The 16002-nt window shown below is 38.6% G+C and overlaps 1 protein-coding gene across 1 annotated transcript in view; it reads right to left on the minus strand.

The window, feature by feature from the left end:
- The window catches only part of CUNH8orf34 (chromosome unknown C8orf34 homolog), a 371243-nt gene that overhangs the window by 227500 nt on the left and 127741 nt on the right, over positions 1-16002 (minus strand). Inside the window, exon 6 of the mRNA XM_045286330.1 lies at positions 13354-13548. Within this exon, the coding sequence (XP_045142265.1) occupies positions 13354-13548 (195 nt within the window). The remainder of the gene's footprint in view (positions 1-13353; positions 13549-16002) is intronic.

The raw sequence follows: 16002 nt of genomic DNA on the forward strand, positions 1-16002 counted from the left end.
TTAGAAATTAAAGATCCCAGTTTCTTGTGGTCTAAAACCAGCCTATCCACTTGAATGCTATTTTCTTTTTCTTTGTTTGATATTCATAACTTCTTCTGGGAAAATACTCTGTCTTTCATGGTTCTCTCCCAGAGTTTCTTGACACAGAATGCAAAAGGTGCAAACAAATAGGAAGACACACTAGTTACAAATATGGTTTGGGTGATAAAATGAAGCTGGAGACCACATGATAGAATTTTGCAAGACCAATGATTTCATCTTAGTAAATACCATTTTTCAACAACATTAACAGTGATTGAACATGTGAACTTCTCCTCATGGAGTGCACAGAAATCAGATTGGCAATATCTGTGGGAAGAGACTACGGAGAAGCTCTATGGAGACTCTATGAAGCCCTACGAAGACTCTGGAGAAGAATATGTTCTAGAGAATAGATAACTTAAACTGAAAGGGGGGGGGTGATGAGGAAAAGAGTTGAACAGAAAATGTCAAAGGGTGGCTTGAGGAAGAAAAGTATTACGATAAATGTGTAAAGACGTTGAGTTTTAAAGTCAAAAGGGAAGAGCATACGTGGCAGCTCTCCAGCTTAAAGTACTGAAGTAAATTTCACATCTTGAAGTGAAATACTGAATGATAAATGGGCAAAATGCTCTAACATTAAATGGAAGTAGTATAGACAAGAGTGGGCTTGAACAGGACCTGAAGTTACAAGTAAGCTGCATGAAGATATAGCCCAAATGCCTATGGTCTCCATTCCTGTCACACAAAGTACCTTCCTTCTCCCAGGCTGCACCTATGTCCTCATGGGAGTTCCTTATGATACAGTGGGTGATGAACAGAAAGCTGGTGCTTGTTTTCTTGATGGTTCTGCATGATGTGCAGATACCATTCAAAACTGCAAGGCAGCGGCACCACAGTCTCTTTCTGTGACTTCCCTGAGGGACAGTGGTGAAGGGAAATCTTGTCAACAGGCAGAATTTTGAGCAGTGAACCAGGTTGTTCAGTTTTTCTGGAAGTAGAGATGGCCAAATGGTACACTGATGGTACACTGATTCATGGGCTGTGGCCACTGGTTTGACTTGATGGTCAAGAAGCATGATTGGAACAATGGTGACAATGAGGTATGGGGAAGAGGTATGTAGATAATCCTCTTTGAATGGGACAAAAACATACAGATATTTATCTCATGTCACTACTCTCCACAGAGTTGCATCTGAACATGAGGATTTTAGCAATTAAGTGGATAGGATGGCAAGGAATTGTGGAAACTGCCCATGGCCACTACTGACATTGCCCAATGGGAGCATGGACAACGTGGCCATGGTGGTAGAGATTGAGGTTATACATGGGCTCAGCAATATGATTGCCATTCACCCAGGATGGCTTAGCAACTGCTACAGCTGAGTGCTCCAAGTGCCAGCAGCAAAGATAAACACTGAGTCCAAGCTTTGGGACCATTCCTCAGAGAGATCTTCCAGCAACCATATCCATAATATAAAGGGCAGCATTGTGTTCTTTGGTATAGACACTTACTCTGGATACATATTTGTCATCTCTGTATGCAATGCTTCTGACAAAATGACAAAGCTACTGTTCCTGAACTTCCAGAATGTCTTAGCCACTGGTTTGGTATTGCACACTACATTGCTACAGATTAGGGAACTCAATTCACAGCAAATGAAGTGCAGCTATGTGCATGCTCATGGAATCTACTGGACATACCATGCTCTTCATCATTCTGAAGGAGCCAGCTTGATAGAATGATAGAATTGCCTTCTAAAGATACAACTACAGTGCCAGCTATTTAACAATACCTTGCAGTGGTAATAGAGAAAGGAAATTCTAAGTATCAGTTATAGCTATATAATCAAATTGCAAAGAGAAAATTTGTAATTAAAAGTATATTTTCCCTTCATAGGTATTCTTCAAATATTTTTCTCTTGTTCCTTTATAATACACTAGATGCAGCAAGGGTACGTGCATTTTTGTTTGTACCTGTGCTAGCTGTACGATGTGAAGTGCAAGTACTATTTCATTATTGTCTTTAATCAGAGATTATGGGTGGTTAAAGTGTTCTATATAAGTACCAAATTGACAAGGGGTGCACTGTGATGGTTAGAGGTTTTTAGTGACAACAGGGCACCTATAAGAATACATGGTTGGAATACAGACCATCAGTCAGGATGCAGCCTAGTGACACCTCCTTGGAGATGTGGCCTAGACACAAGATGCTGTGTAAACCTGGCTGTCCCTTTTCTCTTCCCCTCTTGCCTGGATTGATGTGATGCCTAATCCAGCATCCTTGCATCACCATGCTGCATGACCTGCACCAGCTACATTGCATCATTACTCCGAGCCAGTTGGCCTCCGGTCTTGCATAGCCATGCTGTGAGTCCCCACTGTGACTCTCTTCACCCTACTCTGCTACCAGCCTTTACTATGCTTTACTCTTCTACCTCCTGCTTCTTTGCCCCTTGGCCATGGCAGCTTAGTGAGTTGAAAATACCCTCAGCACATTAACTTATCCATGAAAGTGAGTCAAACTAAGCTCTCTCTGCAGTTGTGTAGGTTACTTTCTTGTTATCATTCCCTTTCATAATATTAACTTCTCTACTTATATATGTTTATAGTGTCCTGGTTTTGCCTCTCTGGTGAACCCAGCCTAATGCAGTAGAAGGTCAGCAAAAAAGAAAAAAAAAGGAAGCCCCTAAGATCATTGACAGATTGGCTACAACAGTGGGCGGCTTTGAGGATGATGCAGCACTGGCATACTGTATACAGGATCAGCGGGAGCCAGAACCGATTTGACAAGACAGCACCTAACAACAGAAACATTTGTCTGTGTTGTGCTTTCACAGCTACTCACCCTTAAGTTAAATGTGTTTCAAATTTCCCTTTCTGAGTTCTTCTTTGAGCCTTGGTTGTGTCGTGATGTATGTTTAATTTCCATGCACTTCTAAAATGTTCAGTTTTCTTCTATTATTTCATTTTAATTTCATTCTACTCTGAACAGAGAACATACTTTGTATGATTTAAACCTTCAAAATTTTACTCACACTTATTTTGTGACTTAATATATGGGTCACCCCAGGGAAAGATCCATGAGCAATGGAATCGAATATGCGGTGCTATTGAAAGGTGGTGTGTTCTACTTATTTTAAAAGATCTAGTGTTACTCATATTTTTACTGATCTATCTAGATGCTCTAAACACTACTGCAAATGTTGTGTTTTAACTTTGTTCCTTCAATTCTGCAATTATTATAGAATTTTGTTCCTTCAATTCTGCAATTTTTGCATAAATATGAAGTACATGTATATTGGAAACGATTACTATATTTTCCTAATGAATTGGCCCTTTTGTGGCTACACCATGTCCTTGATTGTCTCTTGTACTATTTTTGACTTCAAGTATATTTTATCTGGCATTAGTGCAGGCAACCCAACTCTTTCAGTTGCCACTTGCACCCTCTCACTTACTACCTGCCAGAATTGGCTCAATAGGGAGTTTGGGTTTGAATTTGGGTTTTGCTTTCAACCTGCCACCACCCTCTTTCAAATGAAGAAATCAGGGGGCTGTCACCTAACTAAGTGATCATACAGCATCACCAATAGTGGGCCAAATTGACATTATGCACCTCTTGATATGATACAATGAAGAAATTATACACTATCACTTATGTAGAATTCTTGTTAAGATGTTTAATCTGAATTTAATTATTAGGAAGCAACTAAACAAACTGATTTAAGAACTTTTCCAAAATAACTGTCTGATGACATCATTAAGAATGTCAGAGTAATGAAATATGCCAAAAGGCATAAGCTTTATCATAGAAAACTAAGAGATTTTACAGCTAAACCAAATTTTAGAAACAAGATTAAAAAATAAAATATACCTAAATGTCCTACTGACAAAATTAGAGAATGTTGAGGATGAACTCTGCTACATTACTAAATGTGTACATGTAGTAAATAACAATATGATTATATAAGAAAATATCCTTAGTCTTGGATAGTCCATGCTAAATAATTCAGCAATAATGTGTACTCTCTATAACATACAGTCAGATGGGAAAAAAAGAGCATTAATTTCTCAACTGAATGCAAATACACTGTAGGAGTTCATTAAGTAGGTAACCTTTCGGTCAGGATCAGTTGGGAGTTTATAGTTTCAAGTGACTGAGACTTCCAATGGAGTCCGGGATGCCGATTCCCCAAGTAGACTCTCCTCTGACCCTGCATTCTCAGGCATCTACTTTCTTCCTCTTGAGCCCACTGTCTTAGGTTCCTGATCTAACGCCTTTTTGTTTTATATTGTCTCTGAACCAATATTGGTAAATAGTATTGTTATTTGATTCTGTGTCTTCTTTTTAGTGAATAACTGGATGGTTTTTAACTTGGATTATCTCTAATGCCCTTACTTTTGCCTAGTTAAAATTCAAAACAAAAAGCCACTTTTCTTCAATGTCCTTGGAAGTGAACATTTCATAAAACTTGACTTTCAGTTTTTCCATTTTGATTTATGCAAAAGCTGCTTGGCTGTTATTTTACATTTTTAAGATGGCTAAATGATGTTTGTTTTCATTACTGGGTCACATATTTATTGTCTATTATATACTGGATGTATAACAAAATTGTTAGAGAGTAAGGAAGGACGTCACTTTGAAAACTAAGGTGTGTCCGAACCAAGTCATGGTATTTTCAATCACCTTATGTGCAGGTAAAATGTTGGACAATAAACAAGGAAGACTGTGCAAGAATTGACACATTTGAATTAAGGTGTTGGCAAAGAACAATTCGAGTAACATGGATTGCTAAAGGAGCAAACAAATGTATCTTGGAAGAACAGCCAGAATGCTCCTAGAAGCAGGGACTCTTGTACTGTGGACCAATTCTTATGAGACACCAATCCCTGGAAAAAGATGTCATGCTTTGTCAAATAGATGGCAGCAAAAAAGAGAAAGCGCCTCCAGGAGATGGATTGATGCTGCGAATGCAACAATGCGCTCAAACACTATAATTCCTGTGAGAACGGCACCAGACGAGGAGTGCTTTGTTCTGTTTTCCACAGAGAGGCACCGTGAGCCGGAATGGACTCAATGTCCGTAACAAAACTACATGTTGAAACACAAGAAGAAAATAGGAGATAAGTAAATATGGAAGAGGAGGAAGAAGTGTTACACTGTAAACACATAACTCTTATTTAGCAACCATATAAGGCCAGCCATCAATGATGACTAAAGGAAAGGTTTTCTTTAATTTCACTAAAGCACATGGTTTGGCCATTAAAACTTAAGTACTAATTATGTCTAAAATGCTGCCTGTTTAATGGACATGAGCTAATGGATAATGGATAGTGCATTCCATAAAATATTTATTTGAATTATGATATATATATTTCCAAGTGAAATTAAAATGAGTGAAATGAAACAAAGTTTGAACATGTCAAAATATACCCATCAACTTTCTGAAGTGCTGTTTGATTTAGTTATATACTTTTTATGGCTAAAAGAGAACTTTGTGAGTCACAGGGTATAATTTTTCTATGTTTTACATATTTTAAATGTTTCTGGAGTTTTATTCCATTGTGAAATTCATTCTTGTGTATTACAGATGTTTATATTTAAAATATACAGGTTAGAGCTTGTGGCTGCGCAGAAGCAACATAGCCAAGCACAGGTCCAAGTTATCCAAAAATCTGTTGCACATGAAGTTGTACTTACACTCCTCTGACTCAGCCGGCTGTTGAGGACTGGGGGTTAAAGATGTCACGGGCGTGGGAACTCCTCTACTAATATCACAGCAGGCCTTCAGCCAAGTTCTTCCGTGTAGTCAAAGCCAACAAAGTGAAACCAGATGGACTGAAATGTGTAAAATGTCATGAAAGGGGACGAGACGCAGAAACCCAGAAGCAGCAGGGAGAGGAGGAAAAGAGCACGCGCGAGGAGCTCCGGCACTTGGATCTGCCGGCGCTTAGCGAGAACGGGCGCTTCACAGTCGCAGCGCAGAGCTCTCTGCTAGGCGAGCACCTTCTCTGCGGAGGACTGTCCTTCAAGGGTGGAATCCTGAAGCTGAGAAATGAATGCTGCAGATGAACTCCAAGAGCAAAGCCCAAGAATCTGAAGCTGAAGTAGCGGAGGTCGATGTGGCAGATGAAGAAATGGCAAGAAGATACGAAAGCCCGGGGGATAAAATTGGAAAGAAATTCTCCAAGAGGATGAAAAGCAGAAGATGATGAAGAAGATGAACTTGGGAACATAAAATTGACCCCCGAACAAAGAAGATATTCTTAAAACACCCAAGATGAATGTGGCTGCCTGAAGAGACGGCTCGGGGGCGTCAAGGAGAGCAACACTTTGGGGGATGTAGCTCTGCTCATTGCGCGGCCATGTGCTGATGCTCTCGGGTACATTTGTGAACAAGTGCATACTTTGGAAATTGCTGTCCCCAAAACAGATGTGTGATGGATGTTTGACATCCTTTGTCAGATGGGAGTTTGTCAAGAAGGGGATTTCCACCCTTGAGCTACAAATGTAGGTAGTTCTGTGGTAGTTTTCAGAAAGACTTTTGTGACCTTGGAATCTTTAAAATGTAGCTCCACTGAAGGAAAAAATAAATGCATAAATAAATAAAATGTAGCTCTGTGAACTACTCTCTGTTCTTCAAAAAATTAACCTCATTGTTTAAAATAAATAGATCAAATATACATGTGAAGACTATTCCTCAATCACTAAGTTCAATGTCCTCTCTGCTATATACATATTTTTAATCAAATATTTGTCAGCTAGTGAAAAGCTGACAGTATTAGGATTATTTCTTCGTTCCTGGATTCCTCTTGTAAAAATAGAATGACTATCCATTTATTTATTTTAAAACTAGTTTTCTCTGGTTGCCTCAAAAGTGCACGCTCTACAAGAAAGTAGTTCATTTCCATACAAGTTCGTTTGAAATAAAAGGAACTCTTGTTATAAGAGAGTTAATTTAGCTTTTAATATTCATGTTTTAGTTGTAAACTTTCTCTGCTTATTTAGTTTACTTGTAATCTAATAACAACATTCACTTAACAAATAAAGCCAATTCATTATATCCATAATGTTTATGGATATTATTCTTGTTTGAATAAGGTAATTAAGATTTTGAGAAGCATTACTAGGTTTTCAAGAATTTTAAGCTTATTTACAAGCCCACATTACACCTTAGCAAGTAATTAGAAAATGCAACCCAGTTATTGCAGTCTAATTAAAAAATAAATTCATGAAACTCTAATTTTGTTGATATATTTTAATTGTGTGCAGTTATTGTCTACTAATTATAAATGGTGCAATGAAAATATACTTTTGCATTATGTGACAATGCAAGGCATTGTTCCTAATAGCAATAGCAATGGCAAGCGATCCCTAATCACTCACTCACTCACTCACTTGCAGCTACTGAGTTGGTGCTGACTCACACACACCCTGAAGGACAGTGGGGAACTACCCGGGTGGGATTCCAAGACTGTCACTCTTTAAGGAAGACAAAAGCCTCCTCCTTTTCCTGTCAAACAGCTGGTAGTTTTGAGCAACTGACCTTGAGGCTATCACACAATATGTAACCACTATGCCGCAGGGCCCCCTGATGCCAGATAGCAGTATCTAACAATCACAGAAGGATGTTGATCATTCCATAACACATCCACCACTCTCTTCAATGATTCCTTCTTTTTCTTATAAACGACTTCATTTCCTTCTGTAGATTTTCTTGATTTACAACCTTTATGAGAATATGCTATTAATTATTCTGACATATTATTCTTCATGAAAAGAATCATTGGGTTATCTGCTAAATACAAAGTAAGTGTACATTATAAACAACCATTTTTTAATCCAAGCTTTTTAACAAAAATCTGATGACAGTCTTCCATGTGCACAGGAGGGGTAGAAAAATAGAAGAATAATGGTCTGGTTAAAGATATAACAACCCTCAACAATAAAGACTTAATAAACTAAGTAAAGTGGACACAAAGGATGACTTCACATCCCAGAACATCAAAGGGAGGGTTGGGAAGAAAACAAACAGAAAGAGCCCCAACTGGAAGGAAAGGCGGCCTAAGACCAGTGGGAAAACAGAGATCAATGGACAAGCTGTGCCCTACTAGCCAGCAGCCTCTCAGCTTGTCCATTTTGGAGAAAGCATCGAGCAACAACACAGAGTAAATAATTCAAGAAAACAACATCAGGAACACAGACGATAGGGAAGAATCTGTGCAAAGCACCCCAAGAAGAACAGGGGGAAATGGATTGCATTGTCCATCAAGAGTTGTGAAAAGATCTTGACCACTGTCCATCTGGTGCTGCACCCTGAGGAAAGGACCTGCAAGGCATATCACCAAGCAATCCTCTAAAGGAAGTCATGTGACCCACTAAGATAGAATCTCAGTGTGTGCATTCCTCACCATTGTCCTCAGTGCAAAGAAAATATGTCCGGGCAAAGACGGCACTAAACCTTTACATAGACCAACTAAGCAGCACCATCATACTCATATACAGAGCAATGCCACGAAATAACATCAATTTAAATGATACGCACAAACGCAGACAACATAAAGATGGAAAAAGATAAGATACATCAAAACAAAAAAAGGAAATAAATATAGACTTAGACTTATCAAACAAATATGTAGACAAATGGAACTTTAATAGCTTGAAGACCCCAACCAATTACAAATATGAAAAAACAGGAATGATGGCTCAGGCAAGTGAGCAGAAAATTAGATGAAATACCTTTTGAGAAAGAACTGATAAAGATATATTTGACAAGTAATTCAAAAGGCTAATATTTACAGTCCTTAAAACTATGAAAAAAATACCCAAAAAGTAAAAACTTTCAGGAAAACAATGTAGGTACAAAAGGACAAAACTGATAGAAAAAAATAGAAAGCTAAAAAGAACTGGAAACTCAGAACAGAACAATAAAATAGCAGAACTAAACAAGATTGTGAAGGACACAGAGGTAGCAGTATCAACAGAAGACTCACCAACAAAGAAGATAAATTCCTTGGTGTAATTTTTTTCGTGCGACAATTTGGAAAAAAAAAAAAAGATGAATGGAAAATGAAGAAAAAAATAGTCTAACGTATCTGTGGAGCATCATAAAGAGAAATAATAGATGTACATTAAGAATTCCAGCAAGGAACAGTAAAAAGAATACATAAAAATCGTTTGAACATTCTGAGGAAGTGGTGTGGGGACAACTTAAGATCTCCTTCAGCTACACAGGCAGGAAGGAGAATCCAGCTCTACATCTATCCAAGGATGATTCCTATGAGATAGAGCTCAACCATGCCTCAACCCTCCATCCTTATTTATCCTACTTTGAGACCAAATGTCCCTCCTGTAACACTTTGCTTCTCTATTGGGTTCAATAAACCATTGAAATGACCTCTAAGAACTTACAGATAATCCTCATGAATATGGGTGCTTCTTAGGGAATTTAACAAGGTACCACAATTCAGGATCAGAAAACATTTAGGAAATAGTCCTTTGGCCAGAGCAATATCCTTGGTCAACCGTGATAGCAGCCGTACCTTCAGCCTCTCAGCCATACAGCCCTTGGCCTCTGCTCAGCTTAGACTAGTGCTACAAAGCTTCTGTTGATATTGTTCATTGCCACCAAGTTGATTCCAACTCACAGCAACCTAATGCACAACAGAACAAACACTGCCCAGTGCTGCACAATCCTCACACTTGCTCCTATGTTTGAGTCCGTTGTTACAGCCACTGTGTTGAACCATCCTGCTGGCCTTCCTCGTTTCTGCTACCCATCTATTTACCAAACATGATGTCCTCCTCCAGGACCTGGTCTTTCCTGGTAACAGGTCCAAAGAATGTCAGAGGCTGTCCCATCGTCCTTTCCTCTAAGGAGCCCTCTGGCCATGCTTCTTGCAAGACAGTCTGTTTGTCCTTTTGGCACCGACGGCACTTCCAGTCTTCTCCAGCACCACAATGCTTGCCTCTGAAGCCTTCTTAAAGTCAAACACTAGTGCTGCTTAACTTATAAAAATATCTCACATAAGCATTATGCACTTTTTAAAAAGCCTATTAGAGATGCAATGGATAATAGTATTTTGAGAGATTACACAGGAATCTTAATGGACAGTGAATGGATGTAATTGGGGAAGAACAACTAAGGAAAAAGGATGTGAAGGTCACACAAGTTAAACTTGCAGAAAATGTGGGAACTGTTGAATTGATGTTTGTCTTGCTGTGTATTCTCAGCAACAACAACAACAAAGACAAGGAACCCTGGCAGCATAGCGGTTATAAGTAGACCTGCAATCTGGATGGTCAACAGTTCAAAGCCACCAGGGATTTCTACTCCCATAAATAGTTCCGTTCTTGAAACCCACAGGGGCAGTTCCACCTTTCCTATAGGGTCGCTATGAGTCAGCACCGATTCTATGGCAGAGAGAGTGAGAGTGAGAGAACTCTAGATCTGCCACAGATATGGGGAAAAATACAATAGAGAGAAAGTTACAGTCTGGGAAACTCACAGGGGTAGTTCTATCCTGTCCTCCATGGCCACTATGAGTCTGATTTGACTTTAAGACAATGAGTTGAAAGGACTTTATTGGTAGATGCTCCTCAATTAGATACTAGAGGGACAGGACAGCGGCTGGCTGTTAATGTCAACCATTCTGATCTGGGAAACAATAGATGGTCCAGGATAGAATGGAAAACAACTGTAGTATATCTCAGTAGATGATAGATGATAGATGACAGAAGATGATAGATAGATAGATAGATAGATAGATAGATAGATAGATAGATAGATAGATGATAGATAGACAGATAGATGATGGATGGATAGATAGATACACAGAGAGACACACAAAGAGAGAGATTCTACAATTATTTCCCATTCTATCCTAGACCATCTATTTTATATATATATATTTGTATATCTCTCTACATAAAGTCTGACTTCTTGAATCAGTAGAGAATAGAGGAACCCCCAAGAATATTTCTCTGAGATTCCCTCTAAACCTAGAACTGAAACAACACTACTCCCAGAAGTGACTTTTCAGCTAAATAACAGACAAGCTCATTAAGAAAATCACTCATGACTCCTTTGCTCCTTTAGGGAAAAGAAATCTATAGGAGACCAAACATTACTTTGCAGCACAGACTAGAAAGCCAGGAAGGGCTGACGCTGTGTTACTAGTAGGAGAACCATCAGAACCGAAATATGGAGAATGTTGACAAAGTGTGACCTGTCACTGGGGAATGGAGAGAGACGTTGTTCAGTGGGAACCGGATGTGCTCTATGAACTTTCACCCACGCTGATGAATCCGTATTTCAATGACCAGAAACAAAGAAGTCACACCTAACTCCTCTGGGAGTCCAGGGTACCGTTTAGTCAACTCCTGTTTGAGATCGCTAAGTGATAGAACAAAAGCATTACTATCTGAAAGCTAATTATGACTCTGTAGTCATTAAATTTTTTTCTCTCCCCAATATTTTCATTTACACTCAAATAAAGTATTTTTCTGCATGAGATCCTGGGATAAATGAATGGGCCAAAAACGCCAGTTCTGTCACAAGAGAAGGGAGAAATATAATAGTAACCATAGTTTATCGGCATTCTTTAAATTTAATTAAAATGTGTCCGTTTCCTGTTTTTCACAAGACAGGAGTTCGTCACTTGCTGCATGTCATAGAACACCACGGTACCGCAGAGGAAAAGTAAACTACAGAGAACCTTACTGGACAACTTTTAGAGAAAGATCTTCATGAAGTGAATTTTCTGAGTAAAGGGCTCCACCAGGATTACAGACCACGTGTACCTTCATTGTGTAATCAAAGCTCACTGAAGCTAGGAAGACAATTGACACAGTAGCACATTCAATAAATAGCTCCAGTTATTATGATGCCTAAATGAAAGCAAAATGAAAGTTGACATTCTCAATTGTATATTTAAGAACTAACGATCTACCAATGGATAAAGTTAAAGGTCTGTTGAGTTTCATTAGTCTGGTATTAAAAATAAAATTAGCAACAAAAATAAATAAATAAAAAAATAAAAATGAAATTAGCCTCATCGACAGCTGAAATGAATCTGGCTTTTCACAAAAAAGTAAATGGATTTTTAAAAATGCTTTTCTTCTTATTCAGAACATTTCAACTATTTAAATATTTTAGATGTTATTTTTCAGAGAAGTAGAATCAATTCTCTCTATGCCTAAAGCACACTAGTGAGCATTCTGAATTTGCCGCCCTTTAGCCAAGGGATACGTCAGAGCAAAGAATGCCTGGAAGCTACATTGTAGAAAATTCCATTTTCTCCTTGAGAAAAATAGTCATTGGCTGTAAGTTGCTAAGTAAACAATATCAAGCTATTGTTATCCTAGGGCACAACAGACTCTTCCATGGTGGTCAAACAGGTACATTCACAAAAAGCATGTGAGCTCGGCCACGTTTCAGGAGCATTTACATCCACAGTCTCAGTTTTATAAGAAGGGGCTTCAAAAGTTCATGAAAAAGTAGGAATAAGAAATAATGATATTTTTCCAATTACTTTTTGAAGCCCCTTCTTACAAATCACACTTTCCTCATTCTTCATTCCAACATCTTTTAAACGTTTTTTGCTTTGAGTTGTACCCACATGATTCAGTATTACAGGGGGGAAATATTATTTTAAGTATATATTTTCTGATAAATAGTTTCAGAACATTTCCAAATTATTCTCATCTCTTCTAGCACACTGAGAAGGCAAATCTCTCTCACCATTTTGAATATCACAGATCTGTGAAAAATGAGGAGAAATCAACTTATAATCCAAAAAATCTTGATCGTTTCCAAAATTAAACTAAAAAAAACCCCCCAGTATATTCGGTCACAGTTTCTAACTCCAAATATAAATGGTTCTGGCTCACTATTTCTCTCTCTTCACGGTTCATCCTAACCTTGCCTGCGGCTCGATTCCACTGTACTTTCCATAGTATCCTTCTCCCTATTGAGTACCTCCAGACAAGTCCGATCCCTTCTTCCCAAAATACTGTCCCGGATTCCTAAGTCCCATTCACTCCTGGGCAAATATAATATCATCTCTTGATTAATAGCTTAGCACCTTCAAAGGATTTCTTTATATAAATTAAATGTGAAGAAAAGTTCAAAAGAAAACTGAAACGCACATCTAACATTTTTATTTAAAAACAGAATCATTCATTTTTAATCCTATATTGAGCTCACCATGATTCTCTATGTCAAACTGCTGTGAGTTATCTCATCACAATCATGCACTTCCTAGCCTCATTTTGTCTTTACTTTTCAACGGCTGAAAACACGCAGAACAAGAGAAGGCGTCTCCGCTTACCTTCCTGCAGGGCCAGAGCTGCTCGGTTCACTTTCCCACCGCTCCGTTTGACTTCTAGGAGTCGGGGGCTGCAGCATTTCAGCTGCTAGGGGGTCGGCATCATTTTCTTCTCGACCAATCCATTCCCCAATTACCCGGGGCCTCAGAAGAGAAGAATTAAAAGCCACCGTTTCCTGAAGACGAGAAGAGGATGTGCTATTGAAGAGGAGCGTTTATTCTTGCTATTGTAATCCTGTCTAGAGTTTGACTCTTACTCAAATCAGCAACCGGCACATTTCCCTTTTGCTTTTTGAATTGACTAAAATGTAAATTAAATTAAACTTCACATGTTTCTTGTTCTCTACGAGTTGTCTTATTCTACGTGATCTATGGTAACTCCTAGACACCAAGAGAAGAAAGAATGCAAGGGTGAGTCTGATTTAAGTGGAGAACAAAGGTGCTCATAGAAGGAGGGGCAGGAAGAGCGTCTTTGGCTTATAGTAAAGTGCTTGGGGGGGATGGTAAATGGTAAATGAGGGATCCACTAGGAGACTGATATAGAACAGCAGTAAGGGCAGGTATGGTATGCTAACTTAAATATTTTAAAGTAATTTATTTTCATAATATTGCAATGGGAAACAATGCATACAATGGCTCAGGATAATTTCTAAGTGGAAAAAAACTTTAAAAAGCAGTGTCTATTGTATATAATTTTTGTTTTAGAAACTCATACGGACATATATACACCTATTCTCCACTAAATGATCTACATATTTATTCTCTAATACTTGTGCTGGCAGAGAACATTGAAAGTGCTATGGACTGCTACACAAATCTGTCTTGGAAAAAGTACGGCCAGGGTTCTCCTTAGAGGCAAGGATGGGGAGACTGCGTCTTCAATATGTTGGACATGTTATCAGGAGCGACAAGTCCCTGGAGAAGGCTGCCATGCTTGTTTAAGTCGAGGGGCAGAGAAAGAGAGGCTGGCCCCTGAAAAGCTGGATGGGCACAGTGGACTCAAGCACAGAAGCGATTGTGAGGTGGTGAAGGACCGGGCAGTGTTTCCTTCTGTTGTGCATAACGTTGCTATGGGTCGGAATCAATTTAAGTATGCCTAACAACAACTATGTGTCAGCTACTGCTTGAGATGATGGGGCAATAACAGGGTGTAAAACGGAATTATTATGCAGTTTTATGTAGATGGAACTATTTAAAGTGTGGTTTTATGAAAGTGGAAATACGGGTCATTTTCATTTACTATTTTGACATGTTGATCTTCTAAAAATATTCTATGATAAATGTGCTTATTCTCTAATGAGATAAGATATGTAAATTTAAAGCTTCTTGATTTGAACAACACACCCAGTTCTGCTCAGTCCGTGTAAACTCAAAGTGAACATACAGGGCAGGGTAGAACTGCCCCAAACGGTTTCCAAGGCCAAGTCTTCCCACAAAGCAGTTCACGGGTTCATGACTCACTTAACTACTTAGGTGCTGAACTGTGTGCTTACCTACGGCACCATCAAGGCTCCCTCTGAGCCACACTGTCCTGACATAACTTATTTTAACTGTGACTTTTAGTGTTGTAATTCTTAAGAACTCAGACCTTGTCTTGCGAGTGTATGACCATTCACAAAAATACAATGCACAATTTCAGATGAAATAGTACAAGGTAGGCAATGTAACATACAAGAACCATGAAAACAGAACACCAAATGCAGTATGTGAAACGGTGATGTGCCCGTGAAGCACCTCATTGGAATGGATGGATCTGGAGAACATTATGCTGAACGAAGTTAGCCAATCACAAAAGGGCAAATATTATATGAAACCACAGTGACGAATGAAATAAATAAAAAAGATTGGGAAAAGATTTTCCTACCAAAGCGAGTGAGCTGAGAGAAGAAAAAGCAAATGGTGACTGTGGAAGGGTGCTAAGTTGGGTGTAGTGGCAGACAGTAATCTACGAAGGGGAGAAGAGTATCAAGGAGGCTGTGAAAGCTAAACTTATTGGGGGGGTTGTCTTAATTAGTAGTTTAAACCTTTGAATACAAAGCTGATGCTCTGAAATGTACACCCCCACCCAATTTACAATAAAAATAGGAGAAAAGGTTAAAAAACATAAGCAAAGTTGATGTTATGAGTGACAACCCCCATATAATTTTCAGTAAAACTTTGTTTAAAAAAATCACCAAGAAACAAACATAGAGCTCGAATAGTTGCAATGTTTCAGTTTGAAACGTTATTAATCTCTGAATTTCATTGTCTTCAATTGTAAAATAGGGATTAAAGAAATAACGAAACCTGTTGGATAAAATTAATTACTAGATAACTCAGTTAAGGCACCCAATTCTATCCATACACTGTTTTCATGAGCTGCCTTCCTTCCTGTCACTTACAAGGATTTAAGGAGGCAAAGTATATTCAAAGCATGAGACATGGCCGGAAAAATGATAAACATAATTGCTTGAATGGGCCAACTGGGGAATGATAGATGATGGTTGTCAATGTGGGCAGAATAAAAGAACTGCAAGCAGCTGGTGCAGATTCTCCTCTTATAAAGTTTTAGTTTACAGACAATATAGTAAGCAGGTTAGATAATGAATCTTATTTGAATAATGTGGCAAAACTGGGCTTGGGTAATTGCCTTGCTGTTTATTGAATCTGCTC

Source organism: Echinops telfairi, unplaced genomic scaffold, assembly GCF_000313985.2.
Source record: "Echinops telfairi isolate 266 unplaced genomic scaffold, ASM31398v2 ScPeMD7_1;HRSCAF=3_0, whole genome shotgun sequence".
In the NCBI taxonomy this organism is placed as follows: Eukaryota; Metazoa; Chordata; class Mammalia; order Afrosoricida; family Tenrecidae; genus Echinops; species Echinops telfairi.